Below are 25,237 nucleotides of genomic sequence, written 5' to 3'. Positions count from 1 at the left end.
AATATTAAATTTTGAAATTATAAAAATAAAGATAAGATTATATAATATATTCAAGTATAGAAAATTTATTCTATATTTCTAAACACAACAACACAATGCATACACTTATTAATGTTTGATTTTAATAGTAAAAGTGAGATCAATTAGTTAAAATTAGAAAAAAAGTTGAAATTTAGATTCTAATGTAATAACAAAATATATTATATCATATGTTAATTAGTTAAAAAATATATTATTAGTAAAAATTATTTAATAAATATAATTAATATCATATTACCGCTGTATAATTATAAATTAATAATGCTAATAAATTGGGTTGGGTACTATAATAACATTTTTAAAAAATATTCAGTATTTTTTTCTCTTTTAGTCTATAATTGATATTTAATTTACTAATAAAAGAATCTTATAAGATTCTTTTATATCCTAGTATGTATTGCGCCAATAAGCCATTCACAGTTATAATAATTAATGATGTTGATTTTATTGAAAGATATTAATAAAAAAAATTATATTAATTAGCTAAAAAGAAACATTAATAATAAATATTACTAAAAAATATAATTAATATTATATTAATACTACATAATTATAAATTAAAAATATTAATAAGTTGGATCGTGATGATAATTTTTTAATGATACATATTATTTTTAATAAATAAAATTTAATTTTTTATTTATATGGAGAAATATTTATAAAATAATAAAATATTTACTTTCTCTCAGGAAAAAATTTAAAAATATTTTTACTTAGCATTTTTATTATTTTTCTCATTAAAAATAGCCGAGAGGAATTTAAATCGGTTAAGTCAGAAATACGAAGAAAAAGAAAAAAAAAAAAACAAAGTGAAAGTTGGGGCTTATGAGCCAGCCACTACGATTTTAAATAAAATTAATTAATAAATTTGAATATATATAAATAAAAGAAGAGAAGTTGAGCTGGCTCAAAAGAAATTGTGGTGTGGCGAGTCAAGTTTATAGGTATAACGTGAGTCAAGTCAGTGTGAGCCACTCAGCTCGAGTTTTGGGTTTAGTAACGGTTCTATTGAGTATCTCACCCACCTACACAGACACAGACGGAGACAGAGCCGAGCCCCTCTCTCTCTTCGCTTCTTTTCTCTCTCTCTCTTACATTTGGCGTCAAAATTAGCCGTCAAGAAAGAAAAAAAAAAAAAAAGCAGAAGCCAAACATCAAATTGAAAGATTAGATCTTTCAACTCCAAACAGCGCAGCGGCTCTGCAAATACTATAAACAAAAGCTTTTCTCTTTATATTTCTTTTTGGGTTTTCTTTTAATCTTATTATTATTATTATTTAAAAAAAAAAGATTATTGTCTGTCTTTGCTCGGCTCAGATCCGGCTTAGTTAGATCTAAACCAGCCAATTCTTTCTTTCTTTATCTCTGATCTCCCTCCAATTTTCTCTTCTTTTTCTTTGGCTTCCGTGTTTGCTTTAGCTTCTTGAAAATTTCAGTCATTTGGGTTGGGATATTTGGTTTTTGCTTCTCTTGACTTGATGAATGCTTTAGCTCTCAGCAAATAGAGAGTCATAAAAAAATTAAAAAAAATAGCTCCCAATTCGAGTGATCGATAGTTAGCTGACATTACTAGCCTAACCAAATACCTTAACTTTCCTGATTTGCATCTTCATTTTCTTTATTCTAATGTTTCAGATGCTTGTTTTTAGAATTGGCACTTGAAACTCATATAGAACTTGATTTGTATTCGGGTCGCGGTTTCATTTTTCTCATGATTATTAGGCCTGTAAGTGCTTAGCCTAATGCTTCTTCTTTTTTTTTTTTTTTTCTAGTTATCTGTTTGCTTAATGGTTTTGTGTGTATATGTCATGGAAACTTTATGATGGACAGAAACAGTAAGTGGGAGACCTGCAAACCAAATGGACTGGACTGTTAATAACGCTTTTAAAACTTATAAAGGTATTCATTACTTTTCTTTTCCCCATTTCTTTTTGTAACCAAGATTGACCATTTAGAATCCGTCTTATTGATAGTTTTCAATGCAATCTTTCCTTCTTATTCGATAATTTTCAATCATCTTTTGGATCTTGACGCGGTATGTGTTGAATTTAAGTCTCACAATCTTTGGGAACATTGATCTTACCTCATGACTTATTAAACCATAATGACCCATGATTTTCTCGACATGTCCTTTTTATATGTTCAATTCTTCGTACTATAATATATTCAAATGTAAACTCTTTGTTCTTTTTCTTCTGCTGATTCTTTACTACAAATCCTCTTGCTGGTTTGCAATTTTATGCTGTATTTGTAGGCATTTTAAAACCCTGAACTTTATTTATCAAGCAATGGAAAATATATTTGTCTGTCTTAAGTTGTTATATGATTTGACATTATTCTTTTATTCTGCTAGTACCAGCCACAAGCGCCACTCTAGCATGCATTTTAAACTCAATAATTGTTTTCTTGGAGCTTTCAGCATTTGACTAAATTTTCGTGTTATTCCCTTAAAATATCACTCAGTTGACTGTAAAAGATTATTACTTGTTGGAATAGACATGGAGCCCAAATCAGTGATGGACATGGCAATCATTCAAAGTGTTGATCCCATAGATATTGGATTAGGCTCTTCGGAGAAGGGAAATGCTGTTGTCCCAACAAAAAGAAAAAAGACGATGACATCAGTTTATCTGAAGTATTTTGAGACTGCGGCTGATGGAAAGAGTCGGAGGTGCAAGTTTTGCGGACAGAGCTATTCTATTGCCACTGCCACAGGTTAGTTCCTTGCACCTGTTCTGTTCTCTTCTATGCTGTTCTGTTTCTCCTTATCCCATGGGAAAAGATGTCTTCTATCTCGCGAGTTAAAGCACCGTAGTAATGCATCATGAGTTGTTCTGACACATTAAAAGTGGTTGTGTACTAAATTGAATTTTCCAAATAACTCTTTCTTTTTACTTTCTGACATATTATTCAGATGAATTTCAATGTGCTATATGATGATAGGCACAATTTCTTATAAATATGTTATTATCCTTCATTGTTGAAGGTAATTTGGGAAGGCACCTCAGTAATCGACATCCAGGATATGACAAGTCTGGAGATTCTGTCACAAGTTCCACACCACAGCCCATCACTGTGATAAAAAAAGCTCAATCTCAGGCTCAGGGGAAAGCACAGGTTGATTATGATCATCTGAATTGGTTGCTCATTAAGTGGCTAATCTTAGCTTCTCTTCCTCCTTCAACCTTGGAGGAAAAGTGGTTGGCAAACTCATTTAAATTTCTGAATCCATCAATACAACTCTGGCCAGGTGACAAGTACAAAGCAGTATTTCGTGAAGTTTTCAGAAGCATGCGGGAAGATGTGAGGGCATCTTTGGATCAGGTTTCTTCTAAGGTCTCAATTGTTTTAGATTTCTGGAATTCCTATGACCAAATCTTCTATATGAGTGTCACATGTCAATGGATAGATGAAAACTGGTCCTTTCAGAAAATGCTTCTTGACATATGTCATATACCCTTTCCTTGTGGGGGTTCCGAGATCTACCATTGTCTAATAAAGGTTCTTAAGATGTACAATCTAGAGAGTAGAGTCCTCTCTTGTACCCACGATAACAGCCAGAATGCCATTCATGCTTGCCACACCCTGAAAGAGGATTTAGATGGACAGAAAGTAGGACCATTCTGCTATATTCCTTGTGCAGCTCGTGCTTTGAATTTGATTATAGATGATGGTTTAAGAACCACAAAACCAGTTATCTCTAAGATTAGGGAGTTTGTGCTAGAGTTAAATTCCTCAGTAGAGATGACAGAAGATTTTCTTCAATTAACAACAGCTTATCAGGAAGGAAGCTGGAAATTTCCACTTGAAACATCAACGCGGTGGAGTGGTAATTACCAAATGCTTGATCTTGTGCGCAAGGTACCTGCTCTGTCACCTGGGATCTCTAGCATATGATTTAAGAAAATTATTTGTGCTAGCAGTTGCTCTTTAACACACAAGCACGCATAAGCACACTCTAAAAATGGATGCAATCAGTAATACTGAACTGAAACTTTGTTCTGAATGCAGGCTGGTAAGTCTATTGATGGTGTCATAAGAAAGAATGAGGAGACGTTAGGTAGCAGGTTGTTGCTGAGCTCTGCAGAAAAGAATGCAGTTGGTGTTGTGCATGGGTATTTGGAGCCTTTTTACAAAACCACCAATAACATATGCACGAACAAGTTGCTTACCATCGGATTGGTTCTCTTCTTTATGGATCATATTTCCGAGATGATCACCATATGCAGAGAGGCCCGTCACAGTCCAGATTGGCTTAGAAGTGCTGCAGAAGAAATGGCAAAGAAGGCTAGGAGTTACAACAGTCAGGTTTGCAACGTATTCACCTACATGACTGCAATTTTGGATCCTCGAATCAAAAGTGAGCTTATACCAGAGAGCCTTAGCACAGAAAATTATCTAGATGAAGCCAGAAACCACTTCATAAGAAATTATTCTTCAAGCCATTTTTCATCCATGACGAGTGGGTATAGTCAAGAGATTGAAGATGGAAGCAGTGTTTCTTTTGCAGAGGAGATAGCTAGAAAAAAGCGGAGAGCAACCATGAGTAATGCTACTGATGAGCTGACTCAGTACTTATCAGAGCCACCTGCTCCGATACCAACAGATGTTCTAGAGTGGTGGAAGGTCAACAGTGCACGTTACCCGCGGCTTTCTGTAATGGCTAAGGATTTTTTGTCTGTGCAGCCAACTTCAGTGGCACCTGAAGAACTTTTTTGTAGTAAAGGTGATGAGATTGATAAACAGCGGTTTTGTATGTCACATGATAATGCACAAGCTATTCTTTGTATTAGGTCATGGACTCAAGGAGGGATCAAGTTGAAGTATAAGTCTACAGAGATAGATTATGAGAGGTTGATGGAGTTGGCAGTTGCTTCTGCAGCAGATAACAGCATTTCTGGGTCTGACAAAAAACAAAAATGACAACAGAGACATTTGAAGAATGGAAAACACTAATTGTGATTAGTGAATGGAAGCGAAGGTTGGTGGGAGTAATTGAGGTTGCTTCCTGCTCAATCCAAGATTTAGCTTAACACTTTGCAAGAAGAAACTGGTTTTGGATACTTTCTTCTGAATGTTGTACCCTATCAAATATCTTGTATTTATGTACAGCTCAAAATTCTGAGAATGCTGACGAGAGAGAGGCTAACAGATAAGTCATATGTGATAATGTAAACGTACAATTAATGTGCTCAGGAGTCATCATATTAGACAGTTTAACACATCATATGGCCGGTATTTTGCCAGGCCTGTGTTTATTTAAATGCATTTTTTACGCAAATTGATTTGGTGAAGCATTGTGATTGGGAATTACAGCAGTTACATTTTCATTAAAATGATCCCAAAGCAAAAGTGAAAGTGATGTCTATGCTCTGAGTTTATTTGCGGAACTTGAAATCTTGCGAGGGCTCATATGTAAAGTTGACATTTGAAATATGAGAGTAGATAGCTGGACACTCTGTAAGCAAACAAACAGAGTCTGGTATGTCCTCACTGATGAACAAGCCCTCAATTTCACATTGACAGCTTCTTTTTTGTTTTCTTTCCTCTTCTGACAATAATGATTAACAGGATTGATATTTGACACTTCAACACCTTGATCATAGGATAACGACCCAGCCGAAGTATAAGACCTGCTATGCAAATGTAAGCCGGTTATTCTAACTGCCCATCTCGCATGAAGTACAATCATAAATATATATCTGTATTGCCATATTTTTGTTCAGTTAAACTAAAAAGTTTTTAAGCATATTTCATGATTGATTTTTTTTTTTTTTTGAATCAATGATATTTTTATTAATTTTAATGAATTTCTATATTTTCATTTTTCAATTAAAAATGAAAAAATAAAATAAACCTGAAATATTAGAAATTTAATTATATATTTTGCCGAAAAAAAAGAAGATCAATCATGCAACTGAAACTCAACAAGATAGACAAATGAAGAATTAACTGCTGGAAACAAATTCAAAAGAGAGAGAGAAAAGCAAGGGGAACAAAAAAATCATTATTGTATAACAACCTCCAAAACTGTCAGGAGAGGCGACAAACCGCACCCTTCCGTGAGAAAATTAATACAAATTAAACTTGGCATGGGACAGGATCATCAGTGTACAAACAAGGAGAACACAAACTAAATGCTATAAAATTGATACATGCAATTTCTGGGCTGCGAGATACAGATTATACAATTGAAAGCCTGAAGACTCCTTATTTGACCAACAATCATGTTCATACTATTCTGAACTATATCCACAAGTGCTCTCTCCGATATTCACGCACAATAACCGGCACGCTTGTAGGTGGGATCTGCCCATAGGACAATTATATAATATAAACAGAAACTATTAAGTTGGGAGCATTTAAATCATCACAAACAGTTGTTTAAGCCAACAGCTCAAATGTTAACATGAATCCCAAAGGAGCTAGGGAGAATCAGAATGAGCTTAAACATTATTTCTCAACGGGTATGTGGGTGGGTGGGTGTATGTGCATGCATATCTGCATCTGTGTGTTTACATATATACATTCATCTGATATACAAACTTCACAGAGATGTACATTTCTTATGTGCTCCAGATAATCTATTAATTAAATCTTCAGGCAAATAGATCTGATATGCGTAGTTTACAGAGCCTTGCCAACTGTGTGGTTAGAAGTGACAACTCTGGATAACTTATCTCAATATTTAGGTCCCATACTCTGGATAACTGTGTGGTGTTTGCGGGTATCACTGAGTACCAGATCGTTCCCCTACTATAGATTCATATTGTCATACATAATATGATTAAATCATCTAACGAAGGCATTACCAGTAATAATGCTGCCTATAGTATCAATTGTAAGTGGTAACAACAAAAGGCAGTTGGGAACAAAATGACTTACCATGCCATAATCAGTGACAATCATAGAAACATATTCTGAAGGAGTGGCATCATACCTGTCCAAATATATCATCATTATAAGTAAATTAAGCACTATATATTTTTTCTAAAGAAAAAAATCACCATTTCTTTTACTTCTTCCTTTTTGGTAAAAAAGGTCTAAAGCTTACATCAAATTTAACAACTGCAGATTTTCCTTATTAGCTAGATTGTCCAGGCAATTTAAATCCCTTCGTCCAGGAACCTTTGCAATGGCATTTGGAGAACCTGCAAGAAAGAAAATACATTGTTATGATCTCTTACAGAACAGGAGAAAAGTAATCACAGTAGATAAAGAAGTCAGCTTTGCATGGAAACACTACCTAGTTCATTTGAGCATATTGAATCAAGTTGAACCCTTTCATGAAATTTATATGCTTCACAGCATACTAAAACAGGAACATGGAATGCATGAGCAACCATAGCAACACAAGCTGTACCAACCCTTGAATATACAGTTCCATTAGATAATACTGAGGAAGCCCCCAGAAACACTCTAGTGACTTCATGCATTATATAAGAAACAGCATTTATGTGAGTATATGTACAACTCAGGCCCTTTGCCACCAGTCTACGAAGTAAAGCTTGGCCTTCAAGCATTGGGCGTGCATCCACTATCACAACCCGGAACTGTTTCCCAAGCTCGTGGGCATATAAAAGAATCATCTCAACAACACATGATGATCCATATGTGAGAAGAACATCCCCATCCCTGACCTTTGAAGCAGCATGTCTAACTATCACCTTGTCAGCAAGTAATATCTTCTCATTTATGAAACGATCAATATCTGAACAAAGGGATGCTTTTGCCTCTGATTCAGCAAAAGTTATAGGAAAGTTTGCAATACGGCTTTTCAAAAACCTAATCGCATTTCCCATACTCATAGAAAGTGGTCGGCATTCTATCAAAAAGGAAACATAACTATTGATTTTTGCAGTTAGATCCCTGGTAAGGGATTTTTCAGGTGGTGTGGAGTAATCTTTAATGGCTTCCTGAAATGCCAGAAGCATTGCTATACAACGAGCATTACCTCCAGAGATATCTCCTGCCAAATACTGTAAGCCAACCTGAAAAATTTGTAACTGCACAATTAAACAAGCAGCTTACACCACATTTCCTATGCCAATTTCATTAAAAAGTGTGAAATGTGACATCATATATGTATGTGCCCTTATATGGATGTATCTTTCCTTCAAAGTAAATCAAAACGGCACTTTTTTACACACTCATATTTTTTATCTAGTTTCCAAAGCATGGTTTTTGTTCATATCAACATTAACATCCTTAATGTAATTAACACAAGGAAACAATTAGGCTAAGAAAAATTTTCCATGTCATTCACATGAGGAGCGATTTGAGGTTGCAAGGCAGATTAAATAAGAGGCAATCAAACATGGCAACTCAACCTACATGACCTGCAAAGTATCTTGATACACTTCTTAGAAGTCATATTTTGGTATAGAGTGGGTAACAGACCCAGGTATAAGGCAAATAAATGAAAGAAACCATCAATCAAGAAGCCATATTTGCTTCTCCAATATGTTCCAGAAGCAACTATAGTACTTCTTTCGGGAAAAATATGGGAGGGTTTATGAAGTATACAATTAGATGACCCTTGGACAATGTTGGCAATTTGTATAACAGAACTCGGGAATCGATAATATGATTAGCGAGAACTATAATAACACAATCACCCGAGACATTTAGGGTTGTCATGTCACCACCATATGCCGATACATTGATTTGTGTGTCTGCATACATGTTAAGCAGCTATGTTCATTTGGTATTTGTTCTGGACCTAATAGTTTGAACTTCGAAGTTAATCATTAGAAAGCTAGGGAGATGAACTGACCATGACTAGTTACCTAATTGGAGTACTACCTTGCAAACAGCAGGATGCATCAGATCAAGTTGGAAAAATTTAGACTCGAGATCAGGAAGCTGAGTCCCATGCTCATACTGAGGCAAATGCCGGAACAACTCAACCCTATTCCTCGCTTCAGTTTGATTGACCACTGCACGCCTTTTAGCTTTTTCCACTCGATTTTTATCATCAAATTGCATTCGTGGTTGAGGAACGTCTTTTTTCCTCTCTTTCTCAGATGGACGGTCAACTCCTTTCCTTTCAGAAGCTGCAATTGATGGTGCAGATGGAGGAGCATCTTTTTTTTGTGGTGGTTGTTGCTTTGCAGGTTTAGATGCTCCCTCAGAAATGGTACTGGGTTTACCAGTAGCTTCTCCTGCAGATGGATTACAACGTTAAGCACGTTAAAAACATTTATTGCATAAGGCATAAAGCATATTGATACGTGGAACACAGCTTAAATGTACAATAGGAGAGACTGTTGCAGAACAATTAAATAGTGGAAATAAATATTTTAAAACCTTTTGAAGCAGCTTTTGCAGCTCGTTGAGACTCCTGCAAGGCGCGTCTTTCAGCCTTTGTTGTTTTAGCTTTCAGGGGCTTGGAACTACTTAATGCCAATTCATTTTGCAATACTGTGCCATCAGCCCCTCCACTTTTTTCTGCAATATATTATTCCTGGTTATATGTAGCATCAATATTTTTGAAGAGAGACACAGAATGAGAATCCAACAGAACAAACTGACAAAATATCCTCCAGAATGCAATCTGCATCTATCCATCAATTAACACAAAGTAACCAATCTCCAACCTCAGAAAAAAATAAATAACACTTTGACAAGCTTTCACTGATATGTAGCAATATAGTTCTGTTACATGTAAGCATTGTTCCCCAGTTAAAATCACAGTAAATTCCATTTCACGGATACAGTTAACAAGATTCAATTAAAAAAACAATGTTTAGTTTGTTTTCTCTATGTCTACAGTTAAATAAGACCAAGTTAATAAACAAAAGCACACTCGTATAAATCAATAAAACTATAATGATATCAATATAAACAATTACCAACAACAGGCTTCTTTTTAGCATCAACGACTTCACTTGACTTGATAGAAGTCAAATCAAAACCACCACCAGGAAAACTCGAAGCAGCAAACTTAGCAGAATTACTCCTTCTAAACCAACCAGGAGAAGACTCTTCCGAGAACAACTCTCCATCTCCATCTCCACCTCCGTCGACTCTACTAGACGGCGACGTCAACGGCGGAGAGACAACGAGCAGCGACTCCGTCGGATTATAACTGCCTATCACCGGCACATGCTCACCGCCGGTCATCGGTCGGCGAAAGGCCGACGATTCAGGGACAGGAAGAGGTGAAGTGGCCCGGTGAGCGAGATTATCGGAGAGATGACGTGGCGGAGGAATCATAACCGGAGATAATGAGTTGCTAGCGGGAGAGTTGGATAGAGGAGGAGAGGTCGCATCCGGTGGTCCGGATTGAGTACGGCTAGGTGCCGGTGGTTCGTTCGGTGTAAAGAATCCGACTTGCCGGACCTTTGGAACGGCGCGATAGCCACGGCGATTATCCATAGAGAGAGAGAGAGAGAGAGAGAGAGAGAGTAAATTTATGAAATTGAAATGCTAGGGTTCGCGGATAGAGGGCATCTTGAGAAGTAGAAATGTGATTAGAGATTCATGTTTACGGGATTGGATTGTTGGGGATTAAAATGCTTCGTTTTTGGCGAAGGATATTATTAGGGTTTTGCAGGGGTTGATTTGTTGCGTAAGAAGCACACAATTGGAGATGGCATACACTGTATTGTAGAATAATTGATTAACAGAGAAGACAGAGAGAATATTAGGTTAAAATCATAGTCTTACACTTTTTTTTTTTTACATTTTATTTATTTTATTTCATTAGAAAATGACCGGGTAAATCCTACGTTAGGCTGTGAATCAGATAATGACAGTGATTGTTTCAAAAGAAAATTAATAAATGATGGATTTACCCATTTGTGATTCACAAATATATATATTTATATATTTCCTATAAAAATCTTTTTTGACATGTATATCTTTTCATATGAAAAAATTATTATTAATCCATAAAATTTAAATTTAAATATAATTTATTTTATTTAAAAAATATAAAAATAAAATAAAATTAAAACTATAAAATTAAAAAATATTTTAATTTTATAAAATTTTAATTCGGTAATGTGGAATTTTTAAAATTTTATTTATTTTAGTGGAATTTAATTTAATTATGATTAATTTTATTTTTATGTAAAATTTTAAATTAATTTATTTTATTTAAAATATATAAATTTTAAATTTATAAATAAATTCTATAAATTTTATAATTTCTAACCAAACATTGTATAATTTTAAACTATAATCTTAAATCTAAAAATAGTATTTTACTTATATTTTAGATGTTATATTAATTAATCTATCAAAATAGTATTATTTTAATTAAAAATTAGAATCTTAAATGTATAATAATTTTTAAATTTAAAATATAGTATATTAATGATATATAAAATAAATTAAAATATAAAATTTAATAATATGTATGATATATGATATGTGTATTTATTTTTTATACATAATTATTATATATTAATATATAATTATTATTTATTATATAATTAAAGTAATAACTAATAACTAATACCTTAGCTAATAAGTTAATATTTTAATTAAAACAAAAAATAAATAAATTTCAAAAGATAATGTAGTAGCAATATTTGTAGTAATATATATAATAAATAAATAAATAATCAGTAAATATTTTAAAATAAATTATATTTATTAGTAAAACATTAGAATATTAGAAATTTTATTGAGGTAGAATAAGTGCGTGCCCGAGATCAAACGCATAGTCACTTGCTTTCTCAGTTCTTTTGATGCGAGTTTGTGGACCTCTAGAGTCTCTTGTCCTGGGACCACCATTAAAGAACAAAAGAATTTCAGAGTCATTGCCTTCCAAATATTTGGCTTTCCAGTATATAATTGTTCAATGATATTAATACCTTTGACTTGGGCCATCAGGCATTTGCATCACGTTGTTCCAAAAAGCATTAAACAGATATTCAGAAGTAGCTGATATTTTACACTGAATGTGATCATGTCTGCAAAGAAAATCAACCACAGGTTAGTGATGAGATTTATCATCCAGTATGCTACTCCGTATGACATGCATGTATATACACATACACTAAAAATGATAAAGACATATATAGCGATGGTGTTGGTGAAGACATAACCGACATATTTTTGCTTTGGCCTGTGATAACTACATGATATTCAGGGTAAGTTTTCTGGTGTTGACTGCAGCTGCAGCTGTTTCAATTTCTCAGAAAAAGGAAAACCCTTCAACCAAGCACTCCTCAGGTACCATGGTGACCCTATCCTTTTATATTGTGATATGTAATACTCTACTGTTATGCCAGCAATTGCCAATCTTTTTAGTTTGATCAAACTGTTCAGATAAAGATGGCCCTGGTCTCCAACAGATTGAAAAGGAAGAGAAATATACAGATAGCTTATCAGTACAGACACTCTCTCTGTGTTTGTGCTTGTCTTTGTGCCTTTCTTAGGAACTCAAAAAATATTAACCAGAAATTAATCAAACCTATTGCAGGCTGAGGAAATGCAGAAAAAGGAGGAGACTTTGATTGAGAGTGAAGTGTATGAAAAGAGTGAATCTCTGGTAGGTGATAGGAAGTTGAAGAATACTAGAGAAATCGATCCTTTATGGAAGGTAGTAAAAGAATTTCAACAGAGGAAAGTGACACTTGAAAGGAAATTGATGGAGCTGTATAGTCTAAAAAAACAATTGTCATACATTACCCTGTTGCGAACAAACTTGGAGGAGAAGATGGTGGAGATTGACAAGCTTAATGTCATTATTAATTCGTTTCGGGCAGAAAGCAATAATCTTCAGAAAGAAATCAAAGAGTGTATGTTGGCAGAACGGCAGCTAGAGATGGCAAACAATATAATAAATAAATTGCAGAGGAAAATTGATGCCAATGGAAGGCATGTTAAGAGTCATTTGATGAAGCTTCAAGAAGAAGTTTGTGGATTTCAAAGCGACCAATTATCGGATAATGATTCTGCACTTGAGGAGAGAAAGCAAGCTGTCAAAGGTGTCGAGTTAGAATTTATTGAGATGAGGAGGACAAATAAAGAGCTTGAGTTGGAAAAGAGGGAATTAGCAGTTAAATTAGCTGCTGCTCAAGCCAGAATGACTTCACTTTCCAACTTGACAGAGGTAAATATAATATTTAGCTCTATAAATACAATCAATTTACTGATTTTTGCAAAAGTATGCTCGAAGCTTCTTTTTGTTTACCTATGTGTATGTGTATGAGATGGCGCAGAGCAAGATTATTGCCAAGATTGAGGAGGAGTCGAGTGCTTTTAAATATGCGAATGAAGATCTTTCGAAACAGGTAGAGAGATTGCAGAATAACAGGTTTGACGTGGTAGAAGAGCTAGTGTACCAACGCTGGTTAAACGCTTGCTTAAGATTTGAAATTCAAAACTATCCGTCTCTATCAAGCAACCATAATATTAATTCAAGCCAAAGAACTCAAGAGAAGTCCGAACAGCTATTGATTGATGACAGCATTTCGTCGCGTACTTCTTGGACTGAGAGCGAGAAGAATGACAGCAGTAGTACTACTGGGAGCTCCTCAAGTAGCCAAAGAAGCAGTATTAGTAAGAAGTCCAGTTTGATTCATAACATAAAGAAGTGGGGAAGAAGCAAAGATGACTGGAGGTCTTCCTCTAGAAGTAATCCTGCGACAAGAAATGGCCTAATTCGGAGATTTTCCACCTCAATGGTTCCATCCAGGCCACAGATAGTAAGCGACGAACGTAATCACAGTGGGATTTGTACTCCATTTAGCGAGCAAAAGTTGCAGGACTTGACCAAATCTGTAGAGGCAACATATGTTCCACGAGCGAGGAGGAGAGTTTCTTTCACCGACTCAGCTAGAACTATATTATTCTCAACATGCCAAGAGATCCAAGAATCAGTACAAGGAGATTCACATAACAAAGAAACAGCTATGATGAGTACAAGCCCCGTTTCCGGAGCAGAACTGAATAGGGAGAAACAGGAAATATCTGCTGCAAATTCTGGCAATTCAATTGATGACAATGAGCATCCTGTCAAGAAAGATAATGAGGATACCAAACTGGAAAGCATCAAGGAAAATGCATACATACAGAAGCAACGTTCAAGGGTTCCTGATATGCTTAGAAGTGAAAATAAGTTTGACCCAGTAACCTTTGTCTTCATTTTTTGTTTTGTCTTGCTTGTTTTGTACCTCTTGCTGCTGCTGGATCTCACCGAGATTTGAGTATTGTACTTGCTACAACCATCTTATAGTTTGTTCTTTGGTGCAGTGGTAGTTTTCACATAGAACTAGTACAATACTTATGCTTGTGAATGTTTTTACAAGAGCACTTGATGACAGAAGTTTTACTACATTCCTGAAGGGAGTGCTATGTACAGCAGCATCTGATGTGAACATCCTTTCTACATGGAAGATATTAGTGTGACATTGAGCTAACAGTTTCACGACTTTATTGACGATAGTTTTGATGTTCGCGCCCCTTATTGAGACCCTAAACGCAGTATTTTACTTCTCATAAATACGGTTTAATGCGAATGGAATCTGATCTGTAACATGATTTAGTCTCTTCTTACTTATTCTTGTTTATACATAACGAATGAATAAATTATTCTTTTATTGTTCCATTGTACCTTATTTAAAATGAGGGTACTCATTAAACAACTGAAATAAGTAAAATTGACAGTGGTGAATGAATTTAAGCACGCATCCGATCGATCTTCCATTAAATGGGAAAGACCAAAACAGAACAATGTTCTATAAAGAAAAGGACATCCCTTCAAAGGAATCCCAATTAGATGTTCCCGCAGGCCGGGCCAGAAAATGGGCCCGAGACCAAAAACACCTGTAACAACACACGACAAAAAAAAATTGAAACAAAAGCCTAAGAAAGAGAAAAGACAGAGAGAAACAGTCAGTAAGATCACACTCATATCTAGGAGTTACAAAAACCTAGAACCTTCCACGTGTACCTCTGCATGTCCCATCTGTAACACCTGTCCCATCCCCCGTCCTTTCACTTCTTCTTTAACGCTTCTTCTCACTTCTCCCTTTCTCTTTCTTTATCAATTAATAGTTAGCTTGACAATAATAATAATAATTCTCCAAAAATGGCAGACCGGGATCGTGCTTCCAATCCTGCTCAAAGGCCTACAAGAACCGCCACATCGAATGCTACACCTAACAATCATGTGTCCACATTTCTACGTAAACTCCAAAGCCATGCACCAAATTCAACCCAGTTCATGGGTATCTTGACTCTTCTTATCTCTGGTTCCATTCTCCTCCTTCTTATAGGGATCACTGTCACTGCTCTTGTCATGGGTCTTGTCTTTTTCACTCCTTTGATTATTGTTTCGAGCCCCATATGGTTCCCTATTGGTGTTCTTCTGTTCTTTGCTGCTGCTGGGTTCTTTTCCGTTTGCGGGTTCTTGGTGGCTACTATTGGTGGATTGTCTTGGATGTATAGGTATTATAGAGGTATGCACCCGCCTGGTTCAGATCGGTTTGATTATGCCCGTAGCCGGATTTATGATACGGCTAGTCATGTTAAGGACTATGCTAGAGAGTATGGTGGGTACTTGCAGAGTAAGGTCAAAGATGCTGCTCCTGGTGCATGATGATGATGATGATCAGGACGAGGAGGCAGCGGCGGGGGATGACTGATCAATCAATCGGGTCGGATTTTGATAAAACGGGTCTTGTTATTGTGCTTTTCTTCTAAAAAAGAAGTCTAATTTTTGTCTGTGATGGAATTTTATTTTATTTTATATTTTCTAGTTAATTATGTATGGTTGTGTTTGGTAAGGAAGTTTTGGATGCCTTTGGATATTCTTAAGGATGTCGAATTGTTTGATTGATGATTTTTTTTTATTTTTTTTTTTGGGGGAATGGCTTGCATGTGTGTTATACTCTGGAATAACAAATATTTGCCCCCGTATTTTTATTTTTGCCGATTTAGTCCTTGCACTTTTATTTAGATGAGAGTGAAGCCTTATAATACTTTGATCATTTCGGTCATATTCTAACAGGTATAAATGTCGCTGTGTCGGTGAGCAAAATGCATTATTTATTCCCTTTTTTTTTTTAATTTATCTATAGTTTCATGTATCTTTAATTTTTAATCAATTGAGCTCTTAATTATTTTCTTAGCTCAGTTATCATTTAAGAATTTTTTTTGACGCAGTAATATTAGTTAATTTTTTTAAAAAATATCGATTAATTATTTTAATAAAATTACTAAGTTATGTAATTTATATAAATTTTTGTAAAAAAGAAAGTCTATTGGAGTTATGTGTAATGAATATTCAAGCTCATGCGTGCGTGTATATATATGTGTGAATTTTTTAGTGGGTCATTATGATGTATATCTTGTTTTACTTGGGATTTAGTTAATCTTAATTCTAATTTATTAAAATAGTTAAAGTCTTTTAATTATTTGTTAGATGTAGAATTTTTTTAATCATTCGATTTATTAAATAGCACACTTTGAGCCAAACGTGACTGCAGTTACGTGTGGCATCAGGTTGTCGTAGAAGAGTGGCAGATTAATATCTGGTGAGATCTTTGGCTTGATGCTAATGTTCAGACAACTGAGGATGAAGGACTGGAAACAGGCAAAATCTGCTCTTTAATTGATGCAAATGAGAGTGTAGGATGGAAGATGTGGCTCGTGATTAAAATTCAAATGAGAGGCACAAAGATTTGATTGGGGGTATGCCCCTCTGAAGCTTGCATAACTACCATCATGATTATGGTTGGTATTGGTTTTGGGATTAGACATGAGAGGGACAGAGATTTAATTCTTATAGTAGTATCCCACTGAGGGGAGCAAATACAATGTCGAGGAGGAGGTGTCGTTGTTTAACTAGCAATCAGCAAGGGGATCAAGTCTATGCTTGTGGGGAGGAAAGATGTGGCATAATTTTTTATCTCTCAATGTACCTCCTGAAGTAAATGAAATCTGCAGTGTGGAGAGCATGCTGAGATCGTCTCCCTTCCATATGTAGAGGTTCGCAAGTGTAGATGTTTTGGACCTTTGTCGGGTCTGCCATGGAGAAGGGCAGTCGATTTTTCATCTTCTACTAACTTGTCCCTTTCCTAGAAGTTGCGACTGTTGTCTGGAGGGGTCATGCACGTTTCTTCAACAGTGGTTCTTAGCCGAGTCTCATCGGTATTCTGGTTTTACCTCTTAAGAGAATTGCAGGATGTGTTCAATGGTAGAAACCACTGCTGGCCCAAGTGCATCAATAGGAGTGGTTTGCCACAGAGTGGGTCGCACTTTATTTAATAATAGAACAATCTATATATGAGTTCTTAAAATTAAATTTAATAATTGAATAGCTGCTGCAAATCTACTGTCACACCAATCCATCGCCACCACCATTCCATCAGCGTCATGAACAACAGCAAGTCAAATCTGAATATTAACCTAAAATGGTGAAAACGGAAAGAAGAAAAAGATGAAGAACGACTGATGGAGAAGAAGAAAAATTACAGCTCGGATGCTGAAGTTGGAAAACTAAATTCGGGGGCTAAATTGAACTATTTTATTGCAGGTTTTTGCTTAGGCCTAAAACTGGAATAAATTGATAGGCAAAGCTCGGGTGCTGAAGTTGTTTTTGTTTTTGTTTTTTCATTGTCTTATAATTAAAAGGTAAAATAATGTTATTGTTCATAACATAACATGAAACAAATGTAAGAATGAGACTGTCCAAATTGAGTCCATCATCTTAATAAAAGATAGAACAAACTTAACCCAAAGTTTACCAAAGAAATGCTAAAACTAAGAAAATAAAAAAAGCTTCTAGGAACAGTAGTAGGGTCTCAACGGCGACGTTCTGGTGCCGCCACCCTCATGAGACCCTAAATTGAGCACCTACAACTACAAGACCAGAGAATGTTAACCTACTTACACAAAAGCAGCCTAATAATAATAAATTGTATCCAATCCTTAAAAATGCAAAAATTGATAATTTGGTTAAAGAAGCATTTAGAAGTGGCATCATTGAATTTGGTCAATGGGGAGAAGGCAAACCCAACTCATAGGGTTGACTTCACTCGTTCTTATGTTTTTACTTTGAACAGGGGAATCAGACATTTTGACTTTATGCTCTTTGCTCATTTCAATAGATCATTCTTCTTCTTCTTCTTCTTCTTCTTCTTCTTTGATTGTTTGGCAGCCTTAATCAATCATAATAGAAGTAAACGCCACGCTAATTCAGATGAATAAAATATTCTCGTCCTCTCTTGTCCCTACAGTTTTCTTTTTCTTTCTTTTTCTACACGCTGTTTTGAATTTTTCAATATATGAATAAAAATTATAATTAAGACTATTTTTTAGTCGCTCATAATATATGGTAAAACATTTCTATAATAATACTCTATGTACGAATAATCTCTATATAATAATAAAAAATTACAGTTCCAATTTATGTCAATTATAAATAAAAATATTACCTATTCTAATAAGATAAAATTTTTTAAGTCATATTTTAAGAAAATATTTCTTTATAATATATATATATATATATAATTTTGATAAAAATATAAGTTATGTTACGTTTTAGTACTCAAACTTTTATTAAGTTATAACATCATTATCGTCATAAATTTTATTTGGTTCTAATTGTATGACTATAAAAATATTTTACTGTTTTACATAAAATTCACAATAAATAAAATGAGTATACATTCTATTCCTTAAGCCATATAATAATCAATACATAAAATGCGAATCAAATATATATATATATATATATATATATATGAAATTGACGGCCTAGAAGAAGTCAATAATAAAATAGTGAGTTTATGAACACCAAAATTGTCTACTGAAAGGTCGATGAGGTGTGGACTTTCTAGAGGCTCAAGATGTTCAATATGTGTCCTCCCTTTATTTTTTCCATTTGAGTAAATTTAGATGTTAATTGTTGAGAGCATAAATAGTAACTTTTTCAAATTTAAGGAGTGCAAGGTAAAGACGACATTTAAAGAAAAAAAAAAAAAAGATTAACAATACAACAATTGCATGAGAAATTCCATAACTATTATTTGCCATTGCATCCTTACAGTTATTTTCTTTTTTTGTGTGTGTTTGGAAAAGCCCATAAACTATTCGTTTTTATCAGTTTAAACACTTTTTTATTATTTGATTGGGATGGATGGTTGAATTTAAATAAATTGTTAATTTTGATAGTTCCGGTTCTTATAAAAAATGTCAAGGACTTCAATAACCGGATTTTCCTATTTTAATTATATCCAATTCATCCATGAAAATGTAAGGCTTTGTCATAATTTAATCAAGTTTATATGGTAAAAGATTATTCTAATAAAGCAGAAGATTATAGTTTATATGATGATAATCTTTTTTTCCAAAGAGAAATGAAAAGCAGTGAAACTTGCTGATTTTGCAAATTGAAGAGAGGGATAAATGGCTACTATCAAACATGCTCGCATATGTACATTTATTCCAACTTTGAAGCAGTCCGAAGGTTGGGATATTCAACTTTGTCAAACACGAGTTGGGGACTAATACAGTCAACTTATATCCAAACCCTCACGAAGTTTCATTGAAGAATTGTTCTATCTCTTTTCTTTTTCTTCTAGAAAATACCCATTTTCTACGATCAAGAGAAGTCATCAAAAGAGTACAATTTTTGTTCCGTAAATTGAAAGAATTACCAAATGTATATATTACTTAATTAAATATAAAATATTCATGTCAGTTATGAATATCACTCATTTAATTTCAGAATTAGGCAAGTGTTAGGGGAAAGAGTGAAAAGAAAAACATTTTTAGAAAAATAGCAATACACATTTTGCAACATCCCCAGGTGATAATTCATGGGTAAGAACTGGTACATGAAATTAATATCAGGATCAAAACAGATGCTTCGTTGATGCTATACAATTTTCCTTTTCTTTTTTTCCATTTCATAAGCAATACATAAATTAAATCGCAAACCTCCACTCGCCAGATAGAATCACAATTCACAGCACAAAAGCATGCGAATCAAAGCTCTACTGAGAAAAATATCTAATTCCCACGAGTCAAGTAGCCAGGTAAAGGACTGGCACGTGGAGACCGAAGAGGCAGCTCGTTAAGTTGCTTCCCACAACTATCGTAATAAATTACACCCGAGAAATCCAACGGCTGACATTTATCCCCCATCAGGATCGCTTTTTGCCAGACCCCACCATCTCCAAACTCATCAGGCGCCACAACATCGGCAGTGCCGTCTCTTTTCTTTTTGCTGTGAACAAACGTGATGGCCTTATTGCTTATTTGCGTCAACAGCTGCTTAGGCCTTACCAAAGGCGATTTCGGGGATAATAATAATAGCTTTGGACTTTTATGACCCTCGTGATCACGGTGGTGGTGGTGGCTGGTCTTGAACGATGCCGTCTTGAGCTTGTTGGAAACGCGACCTGCGTGCTTAGCACAAATAGCCATCAGAGACGAAATAGACATGAGAAAGCCTAGTGTTAACCGCTTCGGTGATGAAGCGGAGGCATGCTCTGATTCAGGTGGTGATGATGATGCTAAGACCATGTTTGGTCGGTTTTTTCTTTTTTTCTTTATTTTTTTTTTTTTTTTTGAGAGTTTCTCTTTTTTTTGGTAAGACTCTGAAGAGAAATGGCGGGTAGGTCTTGTGAGGAATATATAGAGGGGAGTTTGGAAAGGGAAGGAGGTGACCGGTAATAGCCGGTAAGAAAAAATTGGTTTTGACAGTTGACTTGTTTCCTTTTCTTTTTCTTTTGGGAAAGATTTGTTTTTTTTTGGTTTGGTATTTTGAGATTTATTAAAGTGGCAAGGAATATGAAAAGGGAGAAACTGATCTGAGTTTATACAAGGGACATATAAAATTGTGAAATCTTTTGTAATTAATGTCAAAACCAGATTAAATTTGTAAATAAAAAAAGGGTTAGGACAAAAATAAAATCTATTGAATGAATAATAATGGATATAATTAAAAAAAAGGTAATGAATATATTACCATCATTATGATTATAAAAATTGAATGAATAATATGTGTGCATGTCGATTTTTGTACTTGCAAAATGGACCTGCATTTTGTATTCTATATGTTCTACTAAAAATTATGATTATAAAAATTGGTAAAAGCTAGTAGCACTGAAATATTCAATAGAATTATATATTTTATTTACTCTAAACTTATTCTATCTTAATAATATAAAAAATCTTATAATATTTAAATTTTAAAATTTTTATTATTTGTAAAGAGTGTTATATATATATATATATATATATAAAGTAAGCATGCTTTATTAATAATTGTTTTGCAAGACTAAAAATATATTTTTAATAATAATAATAATTTATATATCGATTCATATCATATAATTTTTAAAATAATTTTAAGAATATAAATTTTATATCAATTTGACATACGTGTATAATAAATTTTTGAAACGTTATAAAAAAAAATTAGATCTTAATAAATATAATATTTTTATAATTCATTGACAAAGAATTAGGAAGAATAGCCACTAAAATTAGGATAACCATCAAATCGTAACGTGGATGACCTAAACCAGGCACATTGAATTGCCACTGGTCTAGGTCCACTGCATAGTTATAGTGGAACAAGATTTACATCCAACTATAGTAACTGCTAACTACTAACAAATAAAAATCTATTTTTTATACGAAATGGTGTTGGAGGTTCATGATCCTACGGCAGCGAATCACTACCTCGCCGCCGCCACCACCATCAGATCATGACATCCACGTGTCAAACATATGCAGCGTGCAGTGGCGAAAACGCACATAAGAGAGCGAGGAAGATGCGGCTGAGTCATTCCAGGTGGGGCTTTGTGTGGACCGAATAGCAAAATCTTTCCAATTCGGTTCGGGTTTTTATTAATATATTAAAAATAAATTATTGTTGGTTTAAATAAAAGAAAAAGGGAAAATATATATTGTTTTGGCGGGGGGCGTGGCTCTTGCAATGCGATGGTGGACCGGTGTGCGTTTCTCGTTTCCATAGGGCCCACCATATTGCGCGGACCAGTTCTTTGTTTGTTGTATAGTCTATATCCACTAAATTAATATACAATAAAATTCCCACATTATACACACCAAACTATATATTAATTTTTATATTAGGCTGATGCATTTGTTTGTGCTTTCTATTTTTGTACTTCGATTAATCAGTATTTTAGAGGTGGGTTTTGGAATTCAAAAATCTTGCAAAAATAAAAGAAAAAGAAATATTAGCTGATTGATTGACAAATGTTTGGAAATGAGAAAGCCCTAAAGGATTCTCCTAGTGCTAGTGGATGGTCACTTTTCACTGCATCAAATGGTGATCACTTATTGTGATTCCATGAATGAAGACCACACTCTTTCTTTTTTTTTTAACAATGGGATGAGTAAATATGTACCACTCTTCTTATTATGTTTATCACCTGTTTCATCATCACAATTAGTCTACCATTAGCCAAGTAGTTACCTTTGTTAGGTTGCATAAGTTTTTCCCTTGTTGAGTATTCAACTTTATTTAATGTTTTTCTACTTGAGAAATGGGAAATCTCTTTTCTTATTCCCCTTTTGATAGAAAAAACAAAGGTGATGGCATATTACCAGATTATTATGGCTAACGATGGGAGTTTAAAACCACTTGCAATGAGTGGTAGGTTACCTTCCATTTCCCCCATTCCATTTGTATTAGCAGTGCTCGTTAGGTTCCTTCAACGCACAAGTAAAGTTTACTACACCTTTGTCTAATTATTTTGCGACTCGAAAAAAAAAATATCTAAAATTAATTTTTTATTATTTAATTAAAATTTTAAATTCGAACTTTAGATATACAGTTATGTTAAAAATTTTAAAATAATATTTTTTCATTCGTAAGAATTCTGTCTAATACGCTCTAAATTAAATTTAAATATATATATAAACGATAAAAAAAATTAATATATACTTGTATATAGAATTAATTGATATGTATAGATGCATTTTAAAAACTAAGACTTAATTTAGAATCTTATAATCTTGAAATTAAATCAATTATATGAACATGAGTCTCAATGGATGGGTCAATGATATAAAACCTACACAAAAACTTTAAACATAAGAGTAGAAAGTAGACTTAAAAACATATTATGGGGGCAAATGTTAAATGACCTTAGGAGTTAATAGAAGCCTGCCATAATCATTTAACATCAGGATTCAATCGGAAATAAGAAAAGGGTACTCAAAATTGTATGGAAAATAATAAAAAGATGAGGAATTAAACTATCTCAACTGATTAAATACTTCAACTGGTAACAGAGAAATGCCAGAAATTGCAATGAAAAGGGTACATAGTAAGATTGCCATATGATAAAGCTATTTATTTAGCTTCACATCCTTTGACACTTGTGAAAAGTCAAGCTTTAAAGGATGTGAACTCATGAAGAGTCATAAAGCTGTGTTCAAAGGGTTCTAAGTGATGTCTCAATTCTCAAGCTCACAGGAAGTGAAAATGACACACTTTTAAAAGACTCTGTCAAAGGTATAAAAATATTGAATTATTTTCCAGCATAGGTCTACCCTTTCGAAATCGTCACACACTTTTACTTCTTCCCCTTTAGCAAACGGCAAAAATTACGATTAAGGATAACTTCTTCAAAAAAATCTAATTATAATAAAAAATCTATTATTCTATCTGGTGAATCAGGTAATTTAAAAGTTTATTTGTATTATTTTTATGGTATGAAACAACATAACTAACATTTTAAATGTCGTGCTTAATTTTATTTATAAATAGTATTATGCTCTTTTTTTATTAAGATATTATCAATCATAAAATTAATTGTTCACTGATTAATAAAATATAAATATAATAAAATTATATTAATTGTCTTTTTAAAATGCCACTATTGGCAAGTTGTCTACTCACAATTTGTTCCTCCTTTCCGAATTAAGAGCACTATTGGACGAACTATTTGATCTATCGAAAAAAGGCATATATAACAAAGGAAGAAAATGGTCTATATGCTTTGGCTTTCCCGCAAAGCCTTTCCCGAACTATAGAGATTAGCACATACTAACCCGATCGAAGAGAGAAAGGATCCTACACTTAGACGACTCCATCGATAACACTCGAATGCAGTTTCATGTATTTTGTATTATTTTCTCTAGTTTTATAAATATTTTAAACTATAATTATAGTGAATTCAAAAATTAATTCTGTTATATATAGTTTCAAAAATATTATGTAGATGTCAATTTAAAGTGTGCAATATGAACATTGTGACCATAAATATAAATTATAACCTTAAAAGCCACATTTATATAATATAAAATATAAAAAAATCTTGATCTTATAAAATTAATTTAAAAGAATATTTGATTTTTTAATTGAACAAAATAGCTCGAATTAAAAGAAAAAATATCAAATTAGCTCGCGATTAATAGGAAAATCTTACATGAAGCTAATATTAGCGAAATTGAATATTCTATTAGCCAATTACACTTAACTTTCTTAAATTCGGTATATGTACTATTATAAATCAAAATTCTAGCTGTACTGGTATTGTGTTTACAAAAGTGTTTTTTATTTTATTTATTTTAATTGTAAAATATATTTATGGAATCGTTAAAAGTTAAATATGATTATCTAATTATTGAAAAATTTGAATATTTTAAGCCCTCAAGCATTTGATATAAGTTTATAAAATTTCATAAACTAACTTACTCATTGGAAAGAATAGTTTAATCCAACATCCAATTTTTATTTATTTTCTTAAAATTTCATATCACTTTTTAAAAGATATGTTTATCATCCAATTATCGGTAATTTCAATGAAATAAAAAATAATGATATATATATATATATATATAATGTTTTAAATAATATGAAATACAAATATTTAATTAATAAAATTAAATACTCAACCCTATTTACCATGAGAAAGAGAGGAAGAAGTTAATAAAGTGGTTAAAGTAAGAACGTGTTACGTAGGAGGTTAAAGAAGATTAATATTGATGAGTTGATATTTGTTTTTTTTTCTTCTTTTATTATTGTTTGTTATGCATTTTTGTTGAAGTGGTAATTATAAAGAGCCAGAAATTAACTTGAATGCAATATATATTTGTTGATTTTCTTTATCAATTGATTAAAAACAAAAAATATATTATTCATAAATAAAATTTTAATTATATTAATAAAATTTTAATTTATTAAATTTTAATATTTACATTAGGGTCATAACCCAGACTTAATTATGTAAATGTAACACAATTAATT

The 25,237-nt window shown here is 33.3% G+C and overlaps 5 protein-coding genes across 10 annotated transcripts; 3 read left to right on the top strand and 2 right to left on the bottom strand.

Annotated features, from left to right (window-relative positions):
- Positions 1 to 794: 794 nt before the first annotated feature.
- LOC107262684 (zinc finger BED domain-containing protein DAYSLEEPER) lies at positions 795 to 5,333 on the top strand. Of its 2 annotated transcripts, none has more exons than XM_015728927.3 (5): positions 795 to 1,765; positions 1,870 to 1,938; positions 2,503 to 2,754; positions 3,026 to 3,900; positions 4,051 to 5,333. In XM_015728927.3, exons 2-5 carry the CDS (start codon positions 1,899 to 1,901, stop codon positions 4,960 to 4,962), a joined length of 2,079 nt encoding a protein of 692 aa, XP_015584413.2. In that variant the 5' UTR covers positions 795 to 1,765; positions 1,870 to 1,898; the 3' UTR covers positions 4,963 to 5,333. The 2 variants fall into 2 exon arrangements, with proteins under 2 accessions (XP_015584413.2, XP_015584414.2); XM_015728928.3 differs by having other exon boundaries at positions 799 to 1,765; positions 2,536 to 2,754.
- LOC8264540 (translation initiation factor eIF-2B subunit delta) lies at positions 5,186 to 10,742 on the bottom strand. 3 transcript variants are annotated; one of them, XM_025160128.2, is made up of 7 exons: positions 9,894 to 10,742; positions 9,349 to 9,489; positions 8,845 to 9,203; positions 7,286 to 8,030; positions 7,094 to 7,190; positions 6,925 to 6,979; positions 5,186 to 5,672 (listed from the first exon to the last, which is right to left on the bottom strand). In XM_025160128.2, the coding sequence occupies exons 1-7, from the start codon at positions 10,417 to 10,419 to the stop codon at positions 5,640 to 5,642; spliced, it is 1,956 nt and encodes a 651-aa protein (XP_025015896.2). In that variant the 5' UTR covers positions 10,420 to 10,742; the 3' UTR covers positions 5,186 to 5,639. The 3 variants fall into 3 exon arrangements, with proteins under 3 accessions (XP_025015896.2, XP_015584411.2, XP_015584412.2); XM_015728925.3 differs by lacking the exon at positions 5,186 to 5,672 and adding an exon at positions 6,032 to 6,348 and having other exon boundaries at positions 9,894 to 10,736; XM_015728926.2 differs by lacking the exon at positions 5,186 to 5,672 and adding an exon at positions 6,407 to 6,795 and having other exon boundaries at positions 9,894 to 10,740.
- A 1,147-nt stretch (positions 10,743 to 11,889) lies between these two features.
- Positions 11,890 to 14,603, top strand: LOC8264539 (protein CHUP1, chloroplastic). Of its 3 annotated transcripts, XM_048370529.1 has the most exons (5): positions 11,890 to 11,985; positions 12,169 to 12,225; positions 12,322 to 12,383; positions 12,476 to 13,108; positions 13,218 to 14,603. In XM_048370529.1, exons 4-5 carry the CDS (start codon positions 12,485 to 12,487, stop codon positions 14,202 to 14,204), a joined length of 1,611 nt encoding a protein of 536 aa, XP_048226486.1. In that variant the 5' UTR covers positions 11,890 to 11,985; positions 12,169 to 12,225; positions 12,322 to 12,383; positions 12,476 to 12,484; the 3' UTR covers positions 14,205 to 14,603. The 3 variants fall into 3 exon arrangements, with proteins under 3 accessions (XP_048226486.1, XP_048226489.1, XP_025015840.2); XM_048370532.1 differs by having other exon boundaries at positions 12,322 to 13,108; XM_025160072.2 differs by lacking the exon at positions 11,890 to 11,985 and having other exon boundaries at positions 12,010 to 12,225.
- A 421-nt stretch (positions 14,604 to 15,024) lies between these two features.
- On the top strand, positions 15,025 to 15,809 carry LOC8264538 (oleosin G). Its single transcript, XM_002511938.4, has one exon. The coding sequence runs from the start codon at positions 15,089 to 15,091 to the stop codon at positions 15,596 to 15,598; it is 510 nt and encodes a 169-aa protein (XP_002511984.1). The 5' UTR covers positions 15,025 to 15,088; the 3' UTR covers positions 15,599 to 15,809.
- Positions 15,810 to 19,758: 3,949 nt separating this feature from the next.
- LOC8264537 lies at positions 19,759 to 20,635 on the bottom strand. The gene has a single exon (XM_002511937.4). The coding sequence runs from the start codon at positions 20,530 to 20,532 to the stop codon at positions 20,017 to 20,019; it is 516 nt and encodes a 171-aa protein (XP_002511983.2). The 5' UTR covers positions 20,533 to 20,635; the 3' UTR covers positions 19,759 to 20,016.
- Positions 20,636 to 25,237: the final 4,602 nt, after the last annotated feature.

Source organism: Ricinus communis, chromosome 1, assembly GCF_019578655.1.
Source record: "Ricinus communis isolate WT05 ecotype wild-type chromosome 1, ASM1957865v1, whole genome shotgun sequence".
Lineage (NCBI taxonomy): Eukaryota > Viridiplantae > Streptophyta > Magnoliopsida > Malpighiales > Euphorbiaceae > Ricinus > Ricinus communis.
This window is presented reverse-complemented; position numbering and strand designations above follow the sequence as displayed.

What these genes read in the sequence shown, in the direction of transcription:
- LOC107262684 (XM_015728927.3), top strand. Translation starts at nt 1,899, where the DNA reads ATGGACTGGACTGTTAATAACGCTTTTAAAACTTATAAAG. An exon ending in TTCTATTGCCACTGCCACAG is followed by an intron (nt 2,755 to 3,025) that starts GTTAGTTCCTTG and finishes TCATTGTTGAAG; the next exon opens with GTAATTTGGGAAGGCACCTC. An exon ending in TGCTTGATCTTGTGCGCAAG is followed by an intron (nt 3,901 to 4,050) that starts GTACCTGCTCTG and finishes TTCTGAATGCAG; the next exon opens with GCTGGTAAGTCTATTGATGG.
- LOC8264540 (XM_015728925.3), bottom strand. Translation starts at nt 10,419, where the DNA reads ATGGATAATCGCCGTGGCTATCGCGCCGTTCCAAAGGTCCGGCAAGTC. An exon ending in AATATGCTCAAATGAACTAG is followed by an intron (nt 7,191 to 7,285) that starts GTAGTGTTTCCA and finishes TCTTTCTTGCAG; the next exon opens with GTTCTCCAAATGCCATTGCA. An exon ending in CTGCAGTTGTTAAATTTGAT is followed by an intron (nt 6,980 to 7,093) that starts GTAAGCTTTAGA and finishes ATATTTGGACAG; the next exon opens with GTATGATGCCACTCCTTCAG.
- LOC8264539 (XM_025160072.2), top strand. Translation starts at nt 12,132, where the DNA reads ATGATATTCAGGGTAAGTTTTCTGGTGTTGACTGCAGCTGCAGCTGTT. An exon ending in AATATACAGATAGCTTATCA is followed by an intron (nt 12,384 to 12,475) that starts GTACAGACACTC and finishes AACCTATTGCAG; the next exon opens with GCTGAGGAAATGCAGAAAAA. An exon ending in CACTTTCCAACTTGACAGAG is followed by an intron (nt 13,109 to 13,217) that starts GTAAATATAATA and finishes GAGATGGCGCAG; the next exon opens with AGCAAGATTATTGCCAAGAT.
- LOC8264538 (XM_002511938.4), top strand. Translation starts at nt 15,089, where the DNA reads ATGGCAGACCGGGATCGTGCTTCCAATCCTGCTCAAAGGCCTACAAGA.
- LOC8264537 (XM_002511937.4), bottom strand. Translation starts at nt 20,532, where the DNA reads ATGGTCTTAGCATCATCATCACCACCTGAATCAGAGCATGCCTCCGCT.